This window comes from Chiroxiphia lanceolata, chromosome 25, assembly GCF_009829145.1.
Source record: "Chiroxiphia lanceolata isolate bChiLan1 chromosome 25, bChiLan1.pri, whole genome shotgun sequence".
NCBI lineage: Eukaryota > Metazoa > Chordata > Aves > Passeriformes > Pipridae > Chiroxiphia > Chiroxiphia lanceolata.
This window is the reverse complement of record NC_045661.1, coordinates 6,434,117-6,456,273: the sequence shown is the minus strand read 5'-3', so window position 1 is coordinate 6,456,273 and position 22,157 is coordinate 6,434,117. Positions and strand designations below refer to the sequence as shown.

Genomic DNA, 22,157 nt, shown 5'->3' with positions numbered 1-22,157 from the left:
AGACCCATGGAAAGGTAAGAAGGTCAGAGTGAGAAAGGTGAGAAGACGACCCCCAGCTTGAGGCCAAAGGCTGGATGTACCCCTGAAATTCAGTGCCCAGAGAAGCACCTCCCTAAGCTCTGCCTGGACTCTGCCTGTCATGAATATGTATAGATAGATGTAATCATATGAATATGCCAGTAATCACATGTGTAAAACCGTTACAAGACCCGCAGCTCTGATCCAGTGTTTCAATTTTATAACACTGTCTGTCCAATCCCGGATTTTATCCACCCCTGCCTTCACCCCCATCCACCCCCAGCCTGCCCCTTGGGAACTGAGTCTAGAGTCTTTCTGAGACCCTTTTCTTCATCACCTTGGTCTTCCTGGGAGTATGGAGGGCACACAGGCACACAGTTCTTGACTGTACCTTGCGGCTCAGACCAGGGATTAGATGTTCTTAAACAGAAGAGGCCTACCTTGAAGGGAAGTCTAACTATTCTAATGGAATTTAGGGGGGGTAATTGATGTGGGGAGCATGGAATGGGGTAAGAGGGTTGGGGAATGTGTATCTACTGTGCTAAAGGTAAGGGTAAGGGAATAAATGCAGCTGGTTCTAAGACCTACATTTACTACAGAACTACTTATAAAACTTATAAAAATTAGAAAAATCAAAAATCAAAGACTCTGAGGCATCCCAGTAGATACCTCGCTGCTCAAAGGATGCAAGGTCTCTGAGCAGTCCTTCCCGCCGAGTTTTTCGGCACCGATAGCTCTGGTTTCCCCCTCGCAGCCATCCCCGCCCGGTTCCAGCAGCCGCTGAGCGACGTGCGCTGCCCCGAGGAGGGCGATGCCGCGTTCCGCTGCGTCCTGCGCACCCCCTGCCACCACCCCGCCTGGCTGCACAAGACTCACGCCCTGCAGCCCGGCCCGAGGCACCACATCTCCGTGTCGCCCGACGGCCTCACCCACCAGCTCATCATCAAGAACGTGGAGCCCTCGGACAGCGGGATGTACACGCTGGAGGTCGGGCAGGGCTCCTCCAGCGCCTGGCTGCTCGTGGAGTGTGAGTGCCGGGGTGGGTCTGGGGGGTGGGACACAGGAACGTTCCCCTCGCTGCCGCATTGTCCAGGGAGATGTTTCCATGCTGAGAAATCAATTCTTGAGCCTCTGGTTCCTCAGTCATGGATGATAGAGTTGGGGGTGTTCAGGCTCTGGGGTGACTTTAGAGCCCCTTCCAGGGCCTAGAGGGGCTCCAGGAGAGCTAGGGAGGGACTGGGGACAAGGGATGGAGGGACAGGACGGGGGGGATGGCTTCATTGTGACAGAGGGCAGGGTTAGGTGGGATATTGGGAAGGAATTCCTCCCTGTGAGGTTGTGGAGGCCCTGGTACAGTTGCCCAGAGAAGCTGTGGCTGCTCCTGGATCCCTGGAAGTGTCCAAGGCCAGGTTGGAGCAACCTGGGATAGTGGAAGGTGTCCCTGCCTGTGGCAGGAGGTGGAACTGGATGGGCTTTAAGGTCCCTTCCAACCCAAACCATTCTGTGATTCTGTGATTCTAAATTCTATTTGGGAAAATGAAGGCCTGGTTAGACCCCCTTTCCTCTTCAAATGAGACCAATTTTTCTCTTTTTAATTAATCCTGACAAATCCTCTTGGCTTATTGCTGTACAGCTACAATGTTCTCTGTTATCCAAAACCGCTCCATATCTCACCATGTGTTTTTGAGGAAGCTGTCACTGGGACCACACTACAGCAAGCATGGGGTCAGGGAGAAGGCAAAATGAACTAATGAGTTCCAGATACAATCTAAGCCCCTCTAAATCAGACCTGTCATGATGGAAATTTGTTTTTCTGTCAGTTTTGTCTTGTTTGTTTGTTTGTTATAACAACCACGTTTCCACTGAAAAAAGTTGTGTTTTAAATAAAAATAATTGTCTCTAATTAACTTTTCATTGTCTGAATGTGACACTGAAAAAATTCAGGATTTGAAATGAATTTAAATTTATTTAAATGTATTATGTGTCTGTATCCTAAAATTAAATTATAAAATTGCTTACACATTTTCTTTGGCCACTAATGCAGTAGGTGACCTATTGATCATCTGTTCTTTGTCCCCCCTCCCTTTTTCTGTAAATTCTGTCTGCTCCAATCAAACAATGCAACTTCAACGCAGATGCCAAAGGGAAGAAGAGGCAGGATGAGGAAGGAATTGAAAAAATCGAAAGGGAGACATCTGAGTGGCTGAAGGAAACGATGGCAGACAATGAAAGGGCGAGGAAACTTCGGCGCCAGGAACGTGCCGGGGATGAAGGTCATGCCATGGACACCAGCATGGAAAAAAAGGGCTGGTACCGGAAGGGTCAGGGCAGCAGCCAGGACAGAGGCCAAGGCAGCGGCCAAGGCAGCAGCCAAGGCCACTCCATGGATACTGATGATGGAAGCCACGTATTTTTGGGAAAAGAGGGGCTCCGCAAAACCCACATAAACGGAGGGATGGGGCCTGGGCAGTTTTCTGGAGCAGATCTAGATGGAGACTCAGTGACAAATGATGGCAGCATCTTTGGATTAAAAGGCTTAGGAGGCAAAGGTGGATTGAGGCCTGTGCACGACAAGGACTCTGTGCCAGGCAGGGAAGGTCCTGGGGATGGAGCAGGAGGAGCAGGGGGACGGGATTCTGTGGCTGGCAGAGGAGAGGGTGTGCTGGGTGCTGGTTACATGGACATGGATGGTGGAGAAGGTTTGGGCTCTCAGGATGACAAGGATGGGAATTTAGGTGATCCCAGCTCCAGAGCTGGCTTTGGGGGTGTTGGGAGGTTTGGTGCCACTGATGGAAGTTCTGTGGCAGACAGGCTCGGTCCTGGTTCAGCCAGGGTGGGAGATGGTATGGGGGATCTGTTCAGCAGGGCTGGCCCAGGGGCTGCAGCGTGGGGGAGTGCTGCAGGGGCTGCAGGAGGAATGGGGTCCCACCATGGCAAGGGTGGTGATCTGACTGTGGGTGACATGAACGGAGCAGGGATAAACAGACAGGGACAAACAGGGGCTCCCTATGGCAAGGACGGCCTGGCACCTCATGCCAGTGCTCAGTTGGGTCAGGGGGGCAGGTCTGGCTCGCTGTATGGCCCAGGTGGCCTTCCCAGTGGAGATGGGGCTCTACCTGGTGCAGGTGGCAGTTCTGTAGGAGAAATGGAGGCTTTCTATGGTCCAGATGGTCGGCCACTTGGAGCAGGGGCTGGTGGTGCTGGTGGTTCAGGTGCAGGGGGATTTGGGGCTCTCTATGGGAAAGATGGTGTCCCAGCTGGGTCTGGGGTTGGTGGTGCTGGTGTTGGAGGTGCTGGTGCAGGGGGATTTGGGGCTCCCTATGGAAAGGATGGCATCCCTGCTGGAGCTGGGGTCGGTGGTGCTGGTGGAGGGGGATTTGGGGCTCCCTATGGAAAGGATGGTGTCCTGGCTGGGGTTGGTGGTGTAGCTGGTGCAGGGGGATTTGGGGCTCCTTATGGAAAGGATGGTCTCCCAGGTGGGGCTGGGGCTGGTGGTACTGGTGGTGCTGGTGCAGAACCACTTGGGTATCCATATGGAAAAGATGGCATCCCTGCTGGACCAGGTGTTGGTGGAGCTGAGGGTGGTGGCTTTGGAGGTGTTGGATCTTTGTATGGGAAGGATGGTCTCCCAGTTGGAGCAGGTGTTGGTGCTGCTGGTGTAGCTGGGGCAGGGAGAGTTGGTTCTCCCTATGGAAAGGATGGTCTTCCAGCTGGAGCTGGTGTTGGTGGTGCTGGTGGTGCTGGTGCAGGGGTATTTGGGTATCCATATGGAAAAGATGGCCTCCCTGCTGGTGCAGGCACTGGTGGAGCTGCAGGTGGTGGCTTTGGAGGTGTTGGGTCTCCTTATGGAATGGATGGTTTCCCAGCTGGAGCAGGTGCTGCTGGTGTAGGGGGAGGTGGGACTCCCTATGGAAAGGATGGTCTCCCAGTGGGAGCAGGGGTTGGTGGTGTAGCTGGTGCAGGGGGATTTGGGGCTCCCTATGGAAAGGATGGTCTCCCAGCTGGAGCAGGTTTTGGTGCTGCTGGTGCTGCTGGTGCAGGGGGATTTGGGGCTGTCCCTAGTGGGGCTGGTACTGGTGGTGCTGGTGTAGCTGGTGCAGGGGGAATTGGGGCTCCCTATGGAAAGGATGGTGTCCTGGCTGGACCAAGCATTGGTGGAGCTCCAGGTGGTGGTGTGGGAGGTGTTGGAGCTCCATATGGAATTGATGGTTTCCCAGCTGGAGCAGGTGCTGCTGGTGCGGGGGGAGTTGGATCTCCATATGGAAAGGATGGTCTCCCAGCTGGAGCTGGTGGTGCTGGTGGTGCTGGTGCAGGGGGAATTGCAGCTCCCTTTGGAAAGGATGGTCTTCCAGTTGGTGCTGGTGTTGGTGGTGCTGGTGTTGGTGGTGCTGGTGTTGGTGGTGCTGGTGTAGGGGCATTTGGGTCTCCCTATGGAAAGGATGGTCTTCCAGCTGGGGCTGGGGCTGGTGGGGCTGGTGGTGCTGGTGCAGGGGGAGTTGGTTCTCCCTATGGAATAGATGGTCTTCCAGCTGGGGCTGGTGGTGCTAGTGGGGTTGGTGTAGCTGGTGGAGGGGGGCTTGGGGCTCTCTATGGAAAGGATGGTGTCCTAGCTGGAGCAGGGGTTGGTGGTGCTGGTGGTGCAGGGGGAGTTGGGGCTCTCTGTGGAAAGAGTGGTCTCGCAGCTGGAGCTGGTGTTGGTGGTGGTGCTGGTGCTGCAGGAGTCGTGTCTCCCTATGGAATGGATGGAGTCCCAGCTGGAGCTGGTGTTGGTGGTGGTGCTGGTGCTGCAGGAGTCGTGTCTCCCTATGGAATGGATGGAGTCCCAGCTGGAGCTGGTGTTGGTGGTGCTGGTGCTGCAGGAGTCGTGTCTCCCTATGGAATGGATGGAGTCCCAGCTGGAGCTGGTGTTGGTGGTGCTGGTGCTGCAGGAGTCGTGTCTCCCTATGGAATGGATGGAGTCCCAGCTGGAGCTGGTGTTGGTGGTGCTGGTGCTGCAGGAGTCGTGTCTCCCTATGGAATGGATGGAGTCCCAGCTGGAGCTGGTGTTGGTGGTGCTGGTGCTGCAGGAGTCGTGTCTCCCTATGGAATGGATGGAGTCCCAGCTGGAGCTGGTGTTGGTGGTGCTGGTGGTGCAGGAGTCGTGTCTCCCTATGGAATGGATGGTGTCCCAGCTGGGGCTGGTGGGGCTGGTGCTGCTGGTGCAGGGGGAGTTGGGTCTCCCTTTGGAAAGGATGGTGTCCCAGCTGGAGCTGGTGTTGGTGGTGGTGCTGGTGCAGGGGGAGTTGAGTCTCCCTTCGGAAAGGATGGTCTCCCAGCTGGGGCTGGTGTTGGTGGTGCTGGTGGTGCTGGAGGAGTTGTGTCTCCCAATGGAAAGGATGGTCTCCCAGCTGGAGCTGGTGTTGGTGTTGCTGGTGGTGCAGGGGTTGTGTCTCCTTATGGAAAGGATGGTGTCCCAGCTGGGGCTGGTGTTGTGTCTCCCTATGGAAAGGATGGTGTCCCAGCTGGAGCTGGTGTTGTATCTCCCTATGGAAAGGATGGTGTCCCAGCTGGAGCTGGTGTTGGTGTTGCTGGTGGTGCAGGGGTTGTGTCTCCCTATGGAATGGATGGTCTCCCAGCTGGGGCTGTGGCAGGAGCTGCTCCTTCTCCCTTTGGAGGTGAGGGAGTGATGGGATCCCAGCGTGGCAGGGATGGTGGGCTGGGCACAGCTCCGGGATATCCAGGGGGAGCAGGAGGAGAGAACTTTTCCATGGAAGGGGGGGGTGTGGGTGGCTCTGCAGCGTGGGACACTGGGTCTCCCTATGGCAAGGACGTGGGATCAGCTGGAGCCTGGGCTGGTGCAGGAGCTGGTGGGAGGTTGGGAGGGGATGGAAGGGATTCATTCCTTGGTAAAGAAGGTATGGGAGGTGGTGGTGGACCAGGTGGTGAATATGGAAAGGGCATTGTCAATGATGCCAGAGGATCGGGGAACCAAGGTTCGGTTGGTGACAGAGGGTCACTGTCAGGTCAAGGAGATGTCTGGGGTGAGCTCAGAGATTTAGGACAGTTGGGCTCCCTTTATGGCAAAGATTCCGCCTTTGGAGGGGCAGGGAGCAAATCCTGGAACAGACCTGTTGATGGGAGCAGTTCAGGTGGTTTCGGTCAAGGTCCACCCAGTCATGACCAGATGTCAGCTCTTTTTGGTGGGCTTGCCCCAGCAAGCCAGAGAAACGAGGAACCTGACGTGGAAGTTAAAGCAAAGGATCTCCCGACCAACACGGAAAGTACAGCCCAGAAGAGACGGTCCTGCCTGGATGATCTCAAAGGTACGTGGTGGTGCAGTGGCTCGTTGGTGACTCCTGGGCTTTGCATTTGGACACTCACATTCCTGATCCTGCAAAGAAATGGAATTTTATGGGTCAGACAAACAGAGCTCTGTGTAGAAATTTGGTTGTGATCCCTTCCTAATTCTCCCACTGATTTGCTGTTTATCTTACACAACTTGCTCTGATCAAATTGCCTTCAATATTTAAATGATCTTTGCTTAAATGGTCTAAATCGGGTCACATCTGTTCATTCAAATACATTTCACATCCACGTGGAACCGACCGATTCCCATAAAGTTTCAAGGAATATCATCGTGTTTCTTTGATATTGTTGTAATTTAAAACTTGTTGCTAATTTAAAACTTATTTTTTCTAACATCTAGTGCAAAGAACTGTGGTTTTCCAAGTTCTGGGAATAATTCTTTGCTTCTATTTGGCTCTATTTGATCAGGCCTAATGTAAAGTGCCTGCTTATACTGGATTATATAATGTAAAGAGCTCTTTTGTCTTGTAACATCAGAAATAATAAGGTGCTGATATAACAAAAGGGGAGTAATGTGTTTGCAGCTGTTTGAGTAAGACCTGTGGCTCCACTAGCAAGATGATGATGTGAAAATTGTAAAAATGAGGAATTTCAAATGTATAACCAAAGGGGAATATTCACCTAATGGGATTGCTGACAAGTTAGGAACTATCAAGGCAAATAAAATATAAATAAGGAAGTAAAACAAAATTGGAGTTCAAGGGTTGTTTATTAGAGAGGGGCTGAGGTTGTTAATGGAGAAGAACTTGGGAAAGGAAAGAGGAATATGGGGGTGGAGAACAATATTCCCGGGGCTGTTTTGGGGGAACGTGGTCAGGCAGCCCCGTGTCTGGTCAGTGCAGAGGAAGAGGATGATGAAGCAGGATATCCACACCCTGGAACAGCCTGTTTTTCCCCTCTGGCTGTAGAGGGAGCCAAGACAATCAGCACAGACATAAAGCAGCAAATCCATAGCTGGACAGTGTGATTTGTGATGACTCCGTTGCTCAGGGGTTGATGGTGGGACTGTACCATGAACAGACCAGGCTGGCACATCCCTTCTGAGGGTACCCAGGTGGTCACAGTGTGGGGCACAAAAGCCTGTCATGGCCACAGGATACATGTTCTAAAAAGCTCTCTTTTCTCTTCCCATGCATATCCATGTCCATGTTCTCCCCATTTTCCCCCCTGGCTGCTCAGTCCCCCGGTGTTACCTCAACAAGCAGCTGGCCACGGTGCGGGTGGTGAAGGGGGAACCAGCCGAGCTCTCCTGCACCGTCAGCAAGGATGACGTGACAGGAACCTGGTTTAAAGACGGGCTGAAGGTGGGTGTCCTTCCCCTCGTTGTTTCCTTTGGTCAGCAATGCTCTGCTCTCTGCCTTCACTCCCTAAGTGCCGTGCCAAGGTGTCCTTCCCTCTGCCCTCTGCTGCAGCCAGAGCGGGGCCCTGGAAGGATACACAGACTCACAGAATCCCAGGACGGTTTGGGTTGGAAGGGACCTCAAAGACCATCTTGTTCCCACCCCCTGCCAAGGGCAGGGACTCCCACTAGCCCAGGCTGCTCCCAGCCCCGTCCAACACTTACAGGGATGGGGCATCTGCTTCCTGATAGAAACCCAGGAAGATTTCCCCCCCTTCCTGCTACCAGACATTCCCATTCTTGCTGACAACAGCCAGCTTTGTATTTTCCATTCTTTTTCAAGGATGGAGATGATGTGGTCACTTGCTTGCAATGCAACCCTTCTTCTTTTCCTTGGTGAATGAGAGAAAAATGCCAAAAGCAAGGGAAGAATCCTCAAAGGATCTTTCAGGCGGGGATATCGTGGAGAGTGTTCATTCAAATTAGTGCTTGAGGTCAAGCACAGACATCATACAGAATTATAGGGTTGTTTAGGTTGGAAAAGATCTCTAAGACCATCAGCTTCAACCTTGAACCCATCACCACCACCACATATCCATATCCTGTAGATATATTCTATATCCTTTATTCTGTGTTCCTAAAGAACGCTGAAGAGTGATTCCAGCTGTGGGATCCAGATGATATTGTAGGACTTCTGAGGTGTCAGACTCAAGCACTGATCAAAAGTTTTGTCATTAAGAACAGAAAGAGAGAACTTGGAGTTGAACTAACATTTTTTTAATTGATCTTTGAAAAAAACCAAGTCTTTGTGGGGAGTATGTTGATAATGCTTATCTCAGTTTCAGTTGGGATTGTTTTTTCCCCTTTTTTTCTCAAAGCATGGGTCTCTGTCCCTTACCTTGTAGTTGACAAGCATGCAAGGAGTCGTGTTTGAAAAGAAAGGTCTAGTCCACAAACTAATTATTAACAAAGCCGAAGACATTCATGCTGGGAAATACAGGTTTGAAGGCGGAGATGTGAAAACTGAGGCTTCAATTTTTGTTGAAGGTGAGTCTGTTCAAACCACCAATGCAGGACGTGAGCTTTGATGGGCTTTAAATGTAATATGTTTTATCAGAGACCAGTAGTTGGTTATGGAGATAACTTTGTTATAAGAATCCCAAGATAACTGAGAGATGGTTTTTGTGCAGGTTGGTGCATTTTGTATACACAAATTTAACTAGGGAGCCTTCCCACATAGATCCTGTTGGTAACTCAGAGATTTTGGGGTGCACAGAACACTTTATCAGAGCAGTTCTTCATTCTTTGTGTTTAGTGTGTTGCTAAAGAGAAACCTTCTCCAGTGGAAGGTTTTTGTGACACCACAAAACCTCGTGATAATTATCCCGTAGCAAAGTACAAGTTTGTGAATCCCCGAGCACAAAACCAATGAAGGTCCAAGTGTTGTGAGATCCTCAGAGTTCCTGGCAGCGTCCCGAGGGGAGCCCTTCCCTCCAAGCCTTGTCCTCTCTGAATTGTGGGTTTTAATGACTTTTTGTATCACCTGGTCAGACCCTCCACAGGTTGACAAAGTTCTCCTCAAGAACCTGAGCAATGTCCCCATGGTGGCCAAGGCTGGGCAGGCGGTGAAGCTCAGGATCCCCTTCGAGGGCCGTCTGCCCGTCAGGGCCACGTGGCTCAAGGACAAGATGGAGCTGGCAGATGACACCAGGATCCGTGTGGATAAAACAGACACCCACACCACGCTGTCCATCCCCAGCTGCGACAGGAGGGACTGTGGGGATTACAAGGTCAGACTGAAGAACGACAGCGGGGTCCTGGAGATCAACTTAAAGCTCATGGTCATAGGTAAGAGCCCCATAAATCCACTGCTGAGCTCAGGCAGGGAACCCATTGACACTGGTGACAATCTTATTTGGAGCTGCAGGGTGTTCCAAGAGGAACAAGACTGTATTTTGCCACTAAATCAGGGTACAAGGAAAGATTGCTGACGTGCTTCTTGCCCTTTAGTACAAGGTGGCACAAGTCTGGTTTGGTTTTTCCCAGCCTCAGCAACTGAGTTTGGAATGCTGGGAGACTGTGGGAGATGGGACTGTGCTCAACATGCAAATCTGAAACGGGGTCTCAAGGCCAAATTCAACCCTACCATCAATGTCTGGGCCCTCTTGGGAGACCAGAAATGACATTCTTCCTGTGTTATCAAGCTGACTTGGTGCAGTGCTTATGGGAACAGGGAGAGCAAGGGCCTGGTTCCCCTTTTCCATCAAAGTTAGAAGAGTGGATATTTGGAAGAGGCAATTTCAGTGCCCAGCCCTCATTCTGCAGCTGTGCCATCAGGAACAGTCTCACAGCTGGTGAGCAAGAGCCAGTGTATGTGCTCCAAACCCAGGAGCACATCTGGGTCTGGAGCCAACTCATCATCCCTCTGTCCATCTTTCCAGACAAGCCACAGCCACCAGCAGGACCCATCAAAATCGTGGAGAGCTCTGCCAATGCCATCACCATCCAGTGGCAGCCCCCAAAGGATGATGGGGGCAAACCAGTGCAGAGGTACCTTGTGGAGAGGCAGCAAGCGGGCAAGAACGACTGGGAGACCTTGGGAGACACCTCCAGGAGCTGCACCACCTTCACCACCAACAAGGTGGAAGAAGACACGAGCTACTACTTCAGGGTGAGGGCCGTGAACGTGGAGGGGACGAGCGACGCGCTGGAGTCGGGCGAAGTGAAGGCAGCTGGCAAAGGTGAGGAGAACTCATAATTCACAGTTCAGGTTGGGAAGTCCATTGTCAAAGCTGACATCAGAGAACACTCACTGCATTTTGGGTGTTGCTACAGATCTAAACTCCAATGGTTGCTGTGAGGTCTTCACACAAACCTGTGGAGGCTGCACAGCAAGAGCAGCAGTTTGTTGTAGGCTCTGGTGGTGCTGAGGAGGAGTTACCTTCTTGGCAATGCTCCATCCTGAATTGGAAAACCAGTCCCAGAGGGGAAATGCAAAACGCATCAGGATCAAAGGAATTTTTCCCAGTGTGGCTACAAAGGGAACGTGTGAGGCCTTTTCTCAGCTTCCTGGGCAAAGCAGTGTCTCCGTAGGTGCAGCATTTGTAGCATGACCACTCCATCCTCCTGGTTTCCAAACAACTGAATATATTCTTTGTCCTTCAGTGAGTTCAAATACTAGAACAGGTTAGCCATGAGCACCAATGCAGTACTAGAGAGAGCAATGCTATATTCTGGTTCTTTCTACACTGACTATGTATTTTGAAAGCTTTAGCAGAGGGTTAAAAAATCCATTCTGGTCCCAGTTTCTGTCACTAAAAGCAAGACTGATGCTGACTGTTCTTACCACGTAAGAAGGACACACTTCACTCCATTGGCTGACAGTGGAATTGTCAGTCCTGCTGACAGCAGGTCTTTTGTGAAATCAAAACTCAGGAACAAGGTCCATGCTGGATCCAGGTTTTCAAAGCACATCCATGGGAATACCTTGGGGAAAGTGGAAGAAGAAATGACACAGAACACTGTTTTATCTTGCAATAAAAATACATCTGCTAATAATGGAACCCTGATGTCTTTCCAGCTTCCCCTGGTGCCCCAGATCCCCCTGAGATCGTCAGTGCCAGCAGGGACACCGTCACAATATCCTGGAAAGCACCTCGTAAAACTGGCACTTCCCAGATCGTGGGATACATCGTTCAGAAACGCAAGAAGGGCACCATGACCTGGCTACCAGTCACCAGTGGGCCTGTGAAAGGTGGGTATCCCAAATCCTGGAACAATCTGGAAGACCTGACAAGGCAAAAAGTTCAATTGGGTTCAGGAATGGCTTGAGATCTCACACCTTTTCACACGCGTGTTTTTCCTCTGCAATTCTTGAGCTTCTGACTCACCCCCTCACAGCCATTTTAGCCTGTCTGAAATTTTACCTTCTATTTTTCTCGGCTCTGGTGTGTTCTGGAGTTTTTTCTCAACTCCATTTTTCTCCCAGCTGAGGTTTCCTGGCTGTGCCACAGCAAAACCAGCTCTTGGTTTAAACCCAGCTGAGCCTGGGGGCAGGATTAGGGTCTTTTCTAGGTTGTGTGGAAGGACCTGGAGAAGAGCACAGAGAAGTTCATGCTGCATCCTGGGACGTAGCTCCTCTGATGTCTCCAGTTTCTGGAATTAAAGCCTTCACTTCACATGCAGAACTATTGTCCTTAGTCCTACAGATAGGACTTTATAAATGCAAGCAATAGAAAGAAACCCAAGTGATGTGTCTGAGCTCCAGAGTGTGCTTTGACTATAGCAGCATCTTCTATTAGGGGCAAGTTAGGACTTCTCAGGTATAGAAGGGTTTAGGATCATCTCCTGAGGAAAAGCAGGATGCATCCTGTATCCCTAACTTAATAACTCTCAACAGCACTGCTGAGGCTGCGCCCTGAGTGCTGGGCCCAGTTCTGCACCACCTAATTCAAGAGAGACATGGAGGGGCTGGAGCGTGTCCTGGGAAGAGAACAGAGCTGGGGAAAGGGCTGGAGCAGCAGGAGAACTGAGGGAGCTGGGGAAGGGACTGGAGAACCCCTGAGGGAGCTGGAAAGGGTCTGGAGCAGCAGGAGAACTCAGGGAGCTGGGGGGAGGTCGGGCTCTGCTCCCAGGGAACAAGGGACAGGAGGAGAGGGAGCGGCCTCCAGCTGTGCCAGGGGAGGGTCAGGTTGGACATCAGGAGGAATTTCTTCCTGGAAAGGGTGGTCAGGCCTTGGCAGGGGCTGCCCAGGGAGGTTTGGAGTCCCCACCCCTGGAGGTGTCCAAGGAAGGACTGGCCATGGCCCTCAGTGCTCTGGGCTGGGGGACAAGGGGGGCATCGGGCACAGGGTGGACTCGATGATCTCAGAGGTCTTTTCCACCCTAAATGATTCTGTGATTCAAGTACTGTTTGATTTTGAATGAGCACATCCCAGAAGTACACACGCACTTGGATAGGGAAGGGCAGGGGAGTCAATGACAGCATTTACAGCTCCTGAGAATGATTCAGTCCATAATTCTACCCGGAGTGAGGTCCAGCATCATTGTCTCTCCTTTCCTGCTGGGGGGCAGCTCAGCCAAGCCAACACACTCTTTTCCTTCCTGCAGACAAGAAGCTGAAGGTGACCAACCTCAAGAAGGGTGTGCAGTACGAGTTCCGGGTGGCAGCTGTCAATGCTGCTGGCACAGGAGATGCCAGCGACCCCTCCCCGCCCGTCTTTGCCCGGGACCCCACGAGTGAGTGCTCTGTCCTTCTGCTTCTGGGGTAGCTGAACACACACTGGGGATGTCAGTGGAGAGCAGACCTTCTGAAATGCTCTGTAAAAGTGTGTGAAGACAAAGATCAAATAGCTGGGGAATGTTTCAGGGTTGAGAATCAGCTCGAGGAAGGAGCAGAAGGATTTCCCGTGGGATGTTCAAGGGAAGGTGTGGCAGACTCTCTGTGTGGGGTTTGTGCAGTGTGAAGGACTCGAGATGGGCTGCAGGCCATGTTGGGGGTGTTGTGGGTTGTCCTGCAGGGCTGGCAGGAGCAAAGATCCACCTTTCAAGAACCGGGACGAGGTGTGAGCACAACAGCAGGGTGGATATCCAGTGCTCTCCAAGAACACCGGGGAATCTCAGGAAGTGACTGAAAAGACGGAACAGAAATCCTAGAAAAAAATACTTTCAACAAAATTTCTCTCTCCAGAATCCCCAGGCCAAGTGCAGGAGCTCAGAGTGAGCAGCTGTGACAGCACCAGCGTCACCCTGACATGGAACAGGCCTGAGGTCAAGGATGGGAATGAAGTGAAGGGCTACGAGGTGGAAATGAGGCCTTCCCACAGCTCCAGCTGGACCAAGTGCCTCACCCTCCCTGCAGAGGCCACCACGGGCACCATCAAGGGCCTGCAGCCCAAGGAGAAGTATTTTCTGCGTGTGAGGGCCCTCAACGACAGCGGCCCCGGGGAGGCCGCGGAGCTCGAGGCCATCGCGGAGGCCGCGGCCCCGGCGGGTGAGTCGGGGGCTCCTTCCAGGGGGAACGGGAGCAGCCAGGGTTGATGGTTTGGTCCGGGCCTTCCTGACAACCAGCTCGAAACTGGGAAGGTGGCTATATCCTAGTATTCCATTCTATTTCTGTACATAAGCAGAAGTGTTACTACAAGAGGGAAGGAAGATAGTCCGAGGTCAGAGCTCTTCGTTGGGGTTGCAGAGGAGGGGCAGCCCCGCTGAGCTCCCGGGGTTTGCTGTGGGCCCTGGGAGGGGGTTACTGCATCCCAACCCGGGAGGGGAGGGCTGGTGGTGCAGTTCTGCTTTCCTAAGGGAAGTATGAAGATTCCTTTGCTAGCTCTCTACTAGCTGTGTACATCTGCGTATATCGGTTTTTCCGTTTGGGTTTTGGGGTGGTGGGGTTTTCTCTTTCTTATATGTAAATGGGTTTTTTTGCAATTGTATATAAGTTTAAATATGTATGTATATATATACTGCTTTAGCTCAGTTTATTTCGGGTCTTTTGGTTCCTTTTCCCCTCTTCCCTTTCCTTCAGGTAAGGGGGGGGATTTCGATGTGGATCTTTGGGGACTTGGTGGGGAGCCAGGTCCAGGCTGCACAGAGGGCTGTGGGACACGGGGATGAGCTTCCTTCCCATCCCAGACTGACAGGAGGATGATGAGCACTCCGTGTCTCCCCTGCACTCTGCTCTTACCTGGTCCCGTCACCAGGAAATTCTGAATATTGACCCGATGTCAGATGTGCAGAGCACAGCGTTCGGCTCATGTTGGAGACCCATTAGGACAAAAGAACCCCCAAAACTCTCTCTTCTCTTTGGATTTATATTTTTATATTTTTATATTTATATTTGCAGAGCCTTACCACAGTCACCAAACAGAAACCCCACATTCCCTTATCCCTACCCACCTCTTTTGAGGGAAAATAGAGTTTTCAGTCTCTTTTCACACAGTCTTGTGGAACTAAGCATTTTATTTCATTCCCTTAAATCCCAATTTTTAGATTGGTTTTTGGATGCTTTATTTTACTTTTTAATTGCCTAGTTTGAAAGTTTTTTACCATTTCCACTTTTCCATCTTGATTTACAATCTGTAGCTCTGCTTTTTTTTCCCTGCTGCTTGGGAATGTTGCAGAATTACAGAAGTAAGAGATAATTCTGTGAGGGATTCATCTTCCTTAACTTGGGGCCTAAGGGAAATTGTCTACTTTTGGGCTATGCCTGGAGACTCCTTTTATAATCAATCAGTAAATAGGTAAAATAAGTCCATCTGGGAAGCAGGCTTTTCAGTTTTGTTGTGGAAACACTAACTATAATTTAACACTATTATATTTGGCATTTAAAGAAAAATACTAAATACAATAGTATATTATATTGGTTAAAAAAATACATATTTTGAATACTAAAATAATATTATTTGAAATAAACTCTGGCTGGTCTCCTGGGAGTTTTCTGTGCTCTGTATTGAATGTGTAATTTGTAAGTGTCCCTCGGAATCTCCTTGTCTCCAGACACCATTTAAACACCAAGGATCATCCCTGTGATGGGGTAAAGTGTGTCATAGGGCCAATTTCTCCAGGATTGAGACATCACAAGAACACAGAGATTGCTGTGAATGTATTTTTATGTCACTTCCCCTCCTTTGCCCACAGCGATAAATAAATAGCAACAGAATTTGAAAGGTGTAAATGTCCAACTATTGAGTGTAACCCCCGTGTTTACCAGTTCCCCCCAGGTTACTGATCGACGACACGGTGAAAAACCTCCTGGTGGTGAGAGCAGGAAACCCCCTGCGGGTGAATATTCCCTTCGAGGTACGTGTTCCATGGATTGTGGAATTCCCTGCCTGTTCCTGTGCTGGGAGTCAGACATGAAAACTGAGCCACTGTTTTCTTGCCATGGAATTCAGTTTATGAGACACCGGGCAAATCCTTTGGCTGCCTGTGCTGGGGGTGCTTTCTGGGCGAGGAAAACAGCGGCAGAAATTCAGCTGTCGCTTGTTGGCATCGGTGTTTTACGAGGCTGTGGGCAGTCACTAACCTCTGCAAACAAGGCCCAGAGCTGTCCATCCAACCTCAGCAACGCTGTCAGCATCTGCTGCTGCTCTGCCAGACTCTAAAAATCATTAATTTTTATATTAGATATTTCTAGTTAACATTTATATTAAATATTATATTTATGTATTATAACAGATTAAATAAATTTTACTACTATATATAATTATATGGGAATAAATAGTATTATTAAATATAAATATTAAATAAACAATATATATTATATATTATACTATATATTAATATTATATTATATATTAATTTTAATTAATATATTATATGTTAATTTTAATTAATATATTGTTATTATATTATATATTAATGTTATATAGTAAATATATAAATATATTATATATTATATATTAAAATATTTACATTGTATAATATTATATATTTATTATATATTATATATAAAAATTATATAGTATTATATAGTATTATATAATATAATACATATATATGATATATGTTGACCTTTCTACTGATCTCTGCGACAACTGAGACCAAAGATGGTACAAGGGAAATAAAGGCTTTGAGGATGTTTTTTCTTTCCAAACCCAACAGATCTTTTTTTTTAAAAAGTAGAAAGTATTAATTACTGATGGCATCTGTTCTTGATGCAGAATACTTTGGCTGACATAGTTCTGAACTCTTTGCTGCAAAAACATCTTTAAAGACACTGAGAAAGAAAACAGTTCCAAAGGAGCACATCAAGGCTCTTGGATCCATCTCGGGTCCGTTTTCCTGGACGTGACTTTACTGTGTGGTGCAGGAACATATTTGGGACGAGAAAATGAAACCACGGATGTACAGACAGGATCTGGAGGTGAAGCAGGTGGGCTGTGACTCGTGCTGTTCTTTCCAGGGCTCTCCCGAGCCGGCGGTGCTCTGGTTGAAGGATGGGCTCCCCCTCCCCGACCGGGCTGCCATAAAAACCCAGGATGGATCCACCCGGCTGCTGATCGGGACGGCCGAGCTCGGGGACAGCGGCTGCTACAGCGTGGAGCTGCTCAACGGGCTGGGCAAGAGGGAGACCTTCAGCTTCCAGGTGCAAATCACAGGTAACTCCTGCCACCCGTGGGCACCAGGCACTCCCAGTGTCAGTCCAGGCTGGGGGGGAAGGGACTGGGAGCAGCCCCGAGGGGAAGGACCTGGGGTGTTGGTGGGGGAGAGGTTGGACATGACCCAGCCCAGAACCCCCCCGTGCCCTGAGCTGGTCCCACAGGGATGGTGGGCAGCAGGGGAGGGGGGATCTGCCCCTCTGCCCCCTCAGGTGAGACCCCCCTGCAGAGCTGCCTCCAGCCCTGGGAACAACAGCAGGAGGATGTGGAGCTGCTGGAGAGAGTCCAGAGGAGGCCACAGGAATGCTCCCAGGGCTGGAGCCCCTCTGCTCTGGAGCCAGGCTGGGAGAGCTGGGAATGTTCCCCTGGAGAAGAGAAGGCTCCAGAGAGACCTTGGAGCCCCTGGCAGGGCCTAAAGGGGCTCCAGGAGAGCTGGAGAGGGACTGGGGACAAGGGATGGAGGGACAGGACACAGGGAATGGCTTCATGTTGACAGAGGGCAGGGATAGATGGGATATTGGGAAGGAATTCCTCTCTGTGAGGGTGTCGAGGCCCTGGCACAGATTGCCCAGAGAAGCTGTGGCTGCCCCACCCCTGGAAGTGTCCAAGGCCAGGTTGGAGCAACGTGGGATAGCAGAAGGTGTCCCTGCCCATGGCAGGGGTGGAATGAGATGAGTTTTAAGGTCCCTTCAACCCAAACCAGTCTCGGATTCCTTGATTTACTGGGAACAGGCAGCAAGGCACCAAGCTGAGTTGGACAGGGTGAGCTGTGGTGCAGTTTGGCCGTTCAGGCACAGGGAGAACTGGGGAACAACTTTCCTTGGGATTCAGTCTGGACACTTCATGATATCACTGGTCTGCAGGACAGAGCAATCCACTGACTAAAACTCTACTTCCAGAGTGACTCTGCTGGAAAGGGCCGGCCCAGGTCCCAAACACAGACACTGCAAACCCCAGGAGCAGTTCCTGCTCTCTGGAAGAGCCTGAGGGGGGTCAGCACAGGCTGTGGGACACGGAGCCCCAGCTGGATGAGCTCTCAGAGCTGTGTCCCTGGGAGGGGAAGCAGCTCAGCTCTGTCACCCTCCTCTCCTCCCTGCAATGCCAATGTTCCACAGCAGCAACTCAGTTCATGGCAAAAGTGTTTGTGTGGCTGGAGAAGGAATTGAATTTGCCCCTTCCAATGATCGGGATCTTTACTGAGCCCCCATGGGATAGACTCCAAGTTTTTAGGGTTCTGCACTGTGCCACTGTCCCTACCCCTGTGACATTATTTGCCCTCCCCTTACAGACATCCCACAGCCTCCTGGACCACTGAGGTTGGAAGAGAATGTGCCCAACACAGTGACAGTGACCTGGGAACCGTCAGCATCTGAGAAGTGGGAGAAGAACCTCTACTACACCGTCCTGAAACGGGAGTCCCAGAAGGGCGTGTGGCGCGTGGTGGGGGACCTGCTCTACAACAACAAGTTCACGTTCACCAGCGTGATCCCAGGCAGGGATTATTACTTCAGAGTGGTGGCCAAGAACAGCCTGGGAGCCAGTGCTCCATCTGAAACCGTGCAGCCTTGGAGGATTCGAAAAGCAAAGGGTAAAACAGCTTTTACAGATATTTCTCTGTGTGTGTGGTCGTGCTTGGTTTCTTTTATTGTTTCTAATGCCCCATCCTGAAATGGGTCCCTCCTCCTGGGAATGTTTAGTTGCCCAGATCAGGAATGCCTAGAGGTACCCTGAGGAATTCCAGTTTTGTCTTTTCTGCAGGGACATTTTGCAGAGTCCCTTCACTCCCAGCCCTTATATTGTGGCAATCTGCCACAAAACGAATTCCTGGAAAAACCAAAGTTTGTGGCTCCAAAGTGAAATCCAGGGTCACGTGATAAGCAGCACAGGTTACAGTCCATGGGTGCACGGGATCTCTGGGAATTGCAGTGTGGAATTCCAGGCTCTCGGCAGCCGAGTGTCCGACTGAAAACCAGCCCTGCAAACTTCCCTGCTGGGAGCTGGACCTGAGGGTGCGTTCGTGTGTCGCTGTTTGTTTTTACAGCTGAGATCTGGGTCAGACCCCAGAGGTACAGGGGAGTCAACCAAAACCAGCACCCAAGGTTCCTCGTCCCGCTGAAGCCCCACGTGGTGGTGACAGGCAGTGAGTGTCACATGAGCTGTGCAGTGGGGGGCCACCCCCCCCCAAAAGTCACCTGGTACAAAGACAACAGAGACCTCTCCAACGATCCAAACTACTTCTGCACAAACGACTTCGGAGTCTGCTCCCTGGTCATCCTGGGAGTCACCAAGCAGGACGCAGGAGAATACATGGTGGAAGCCTCCAATGAAGTGGGTCGTGTCTCCAGCAGAGCCTTCCTTGCCATCAAAGGTAAAATCCACAGTACTCTTCCTCCCCTGGGAGATGCCAAGGGGTGTTGTTGCTGCCCAGGGCCCCAGAAATGGTCCTGTGCAGCTCTACCTGCTGCCAAGTGCAGCTTTATTGAACTCCTGATTACCTTTTTAGTGATCAAGGGTGGAACAGAACTAGAAACTGAAAGGCAGATGTGAAAAAACCACTCGGTTTCTATGTGAGACAGAGGTTTGGGTTGGCTCTGATCAAATTTTTTAGAAAGAACAATCCCATTTTCCTTGGATAAGAGGTAATATCTTGGTTGGGTTTATCCCCAGTCCAGGAGCTGCAGAATAAAGATCCTGCAGATGTGCAAGTGGAGGGGGAGCAGTGAGGGAACAGGGAAGGTTTGGTGGCCAAAGGCAATGGGAAGGGAGGAAAGGGAGGGACATGGTGAGGGCCACTGGGATCGTGATGGGAATAGAGGAGAAAGAATGGATAAACTTATGGATAAATATTGCTGGTGATTGTACCCAGTGAAATATCCTTTCTTTTGAGTCAAATATTTTCCTTTTAATGCAAAACCCTTCGGTGGGATGACACGAGTGGAGAAACGGGTCAGTTAAACCCCCAGATTTCCCAGATTTCACAGAATATTCCGAGTTGGAAGGGACCCACAGGCACCATCCCTGTCATCCTTTTGCAGACATTGGTCTTTTTGGCCCTGTAAGTTTTCAGCTCCCCCTTTCCAGGGAGACTTTTCAGGCTATTTATCACCTCCTTCATCACAACGCTGAGCCACTTCTCTTTCTCTTATTTCCAGACTCTGCCCTGTAGCTTGACCCTGCCGAGAACATCCCTGCCCTGCTCTGTGGATGAGAAGGTTTGAGTGAGGACTGGTCCATCCTAAGCCTGTGCATTTATTTTCAGATGTTCACTGGAGCCCAAGGGGTTTATTTTTCACACCCAGTAATTGCATTTTGAACACGACACTGCGTTTTAGTCAAAATCAGGGGGAAAATGTTTCAAGAGAATTGTATTTTTATTTTTGTAATGATCATGGCTTTCCACTAGACCTTTAAAACACATATTAGAAGCTTTGGGAACACAGAAGATGAGAGGAAAAATATTTGGCCAAAATGAAACTTTCCATGGAGAGCACAGGCAGGAGAGATCATCCCAGCACACCTCTCACCTGCTGTCAGGCTGCAACAGGGACATTTCTGGCCACCAGAGATCTCTGGAGTTGGCCTTTCCCATGTGGTTTTCTAAGCCAAAACAACCCCTTTGGATTCCACTGGATTCTCAGCAGGTTTCCTAACTCTGGGAGCAGTTCTGCATGTCTTGCACTGCCAGTAGCAGCTCAGTATGTTGTTGTCCGTCACCTCTAAGTTAAAAAGAACGTCTGCCTGCTCATTTTGATCTGGGTGAGAGATGAACTCCCAGACCAGGCTGGCATGGAGGAGGTGGCACTCACAGTGCAAATGCCCTGCTGGGGAGGACTGGAATTCCAATCTGCCCCCAGCTGTGGCAGCATGAGCAGAGCAGCCCCACGGCTGTGCCAGCCCTGAACTGCCACCCCAGTGTCACCTCTGCACCCTCGCTGCCCCTGGCTCGTGGCACTGCTGGGATGGTTCTGCCTGGTGCAAAAAGACCTTAAAAACCTTCCATGTCTGAGCAGAAATAAGAGGTACCAGCAGACACCTCCTGCCACGGTGGGGGGATTCCACCACTGAGAGGGGGAGACTGGAAAGCAAAATGTTCTGGGGAGTGCAGTGAGGTGTCACAGCCTGAGCACCAAAGGTACTGCTGTGACAGCATCCAGGAGAGAACAGATCAGAGACTCCAATTCCCTGGATCCTCAGACAACCAAACCCTCCTGTGGGGCTGAAATGTTCCCTTTGGTTACGTTTTGTACAACATTGTACAGACAAACTGGAGATTATGAAATTAAACCATAATTCAGTAAAACCTACCTCGAGTACGTGTTTCTTTTGGAGGGGGCAGCCCGGCCAGCTCCTGAATGCCAACCCCTGTCTGCTGCAGTTTTCACACCTTGATTCAAAGAAATCAAACTCGACACCTTGATGCTGTTAAGCCCTGTAATGTTGGGAATAGCTCTTCCATAAACACTCCACTGAAACAAGGATTTCATGAGCTTTTACTCCCTTTAATGTCTCAAACCCCTCCTTGACAGTCAATCATTTTATTCTTACAACATTAATCTTTAGTTAAAGGTAACCTAGACTTCTTTTACTTAAACAATCTTTGAAATAGTTTCATATTTTATTGCTACGAGACCTCAACATCAATTTTTAGGTGAAGATAACTTAAACTTCCACTTAATCTTTGATTGATTTAGCTCTCCAGAGTGTATCTTCATATCTTATCGTTAGAGGATTTATTGATTTACCTCTTTAGAGTGTAACAGTCTCCAAAACTAATCCAAGCTCCAGCTGCACAGGTTGCTGACCTCCTTAATTTTTACTCTCTATTTTTTTAGCAGGGTTTAGGTAAGGATTTCAAAGTTACAAAATTTAAGGACTTGTGGTGGTTTGACCTTGGCTGGAGGCCAGGTGCCCACCCAGCCGCTCCATCCCTCCCCTTCCCAGCCAGACAGGAGAGAGAGCAAGCTGGAAAAAACAACTCGTGGGTCGGGATAGGGCAGTTAAACACACACGCTAAAATTCCGTGTGGGGCTCCCAAAATCGAACACGGACAAAGATTCCTCCCAGACAGAAGGTGCAGGACAGAAAGGCCCAGCTCCCCACGGAGTGCCCAGGGTGGCCCACAAACCGCACCTGACAGCTAAAAATGACAGGCTTTCACTCCTGGAAGAAAGGGGAGAAAGGGCTGGGGTTCGTTTTCGGAGCCCTGCGCTGAAACTGCCGGTCCCACTCCCAAAATTGAACACGGATGAAGGTTCCTCCCAGACAAAAGGTGCCCTCACAGAAAGCTCTTCCTGCCCATGGGTCTGGGGGTGAGCCGGGGGGTACCGGGGGGTACCGGGGGGTACCAGGGAGTACCG

At 50.4% G+C, this 22,157-nt stretch overlaps 1 protein-coding gene across 5 annotated transcripts in view; it reads left to right on the top strand.

Annotated features, from left to right (window-relative positions):
- The window catches only part of IGFN1 (immunoglobulin like and fibronectin type III domain containing 1), a 35,221-nt gene extending 14,716 nt beyond the window's left edge, over positions 1 to 20,505 (top strand). Inside the window, exons 11-28 of one of the 5 annotated variants that reach the window (XM_032710518.1) lie at positions 773 to 1,045; positions 2,154 to 3,230; positions 3,315 to 3,383; positions 3,450 to 4,043; positions 4,104 to 4,151; positions 5,400 to 6,320; positions 7,543 to 7,667; positions 8,608 to 8,749; positions 9,254 to 9,550; positions 10,144 to 10,443; positions 11,283 to 11,456; positions 12,812 to 12,940; positions 13,392 to 13,694; positions 15,411 to 15,499; positions 16,605 to 16,800; positions 18,089 to 18,388; positions 18,842 to 19,168; positions 19,953 to 20,505. In XM_032710518.1, coding sequence (XP_032566409.1) covers positions 773 to 1,045; positions 2,154 to 3,230; positions 3,315 to 3,383; positions 3,450 to 4,043; positions 4,104 to 4,151; positions 5,400 to 6,320; positions 7,543 to 7,667; positions 8,608 to 8,749; positions 9,254 to 9,550; positions 10,144 to 10,443; positions 11,283 to 11,456; positions 12,812 to 12,940; positions 13,392 to 13,694; positions 15,411 to 15,499; positions 16,605 to 16,800; positions 18,089 to 18,388; positions 18,842 to 19,168; positions 19,953 to 19,966 — 5,378 coding nt within the window. In that variant the 3' untranslated portion in view covers positions 19,967 to 20,505. Of the gene's footprint in view, positions 1 to 772; positions 1,046 to 2,153; positions 3,259 to 3,314; positions 4,044 to 4,071; positions 4,152 to 5,399; positions 6,321 to 7,542; positions 7,668 to 8,607; positions 8,750 to 9,253; positions 9,551 to 10,143; positions 10,444 to 11,282; positions 11,457 to 12,811; positions 12,941 to 13,391; positions 13,695 to 15,410; positions 15,500 to 16,604; positions 16,801 to 18,088; positions 18,389 to 18,841; positions 19,169 to 19,952 lie in introns of all 5 variants that reach the window. The other 4 variants (XM_032710519.1, XM_032710517.1, XM_032710516.1 and 1 more) reach the window with 4 other exon arrangements.
- Positions 20,506 to 22,157: the final 1,652 nt, after the last annotated feature.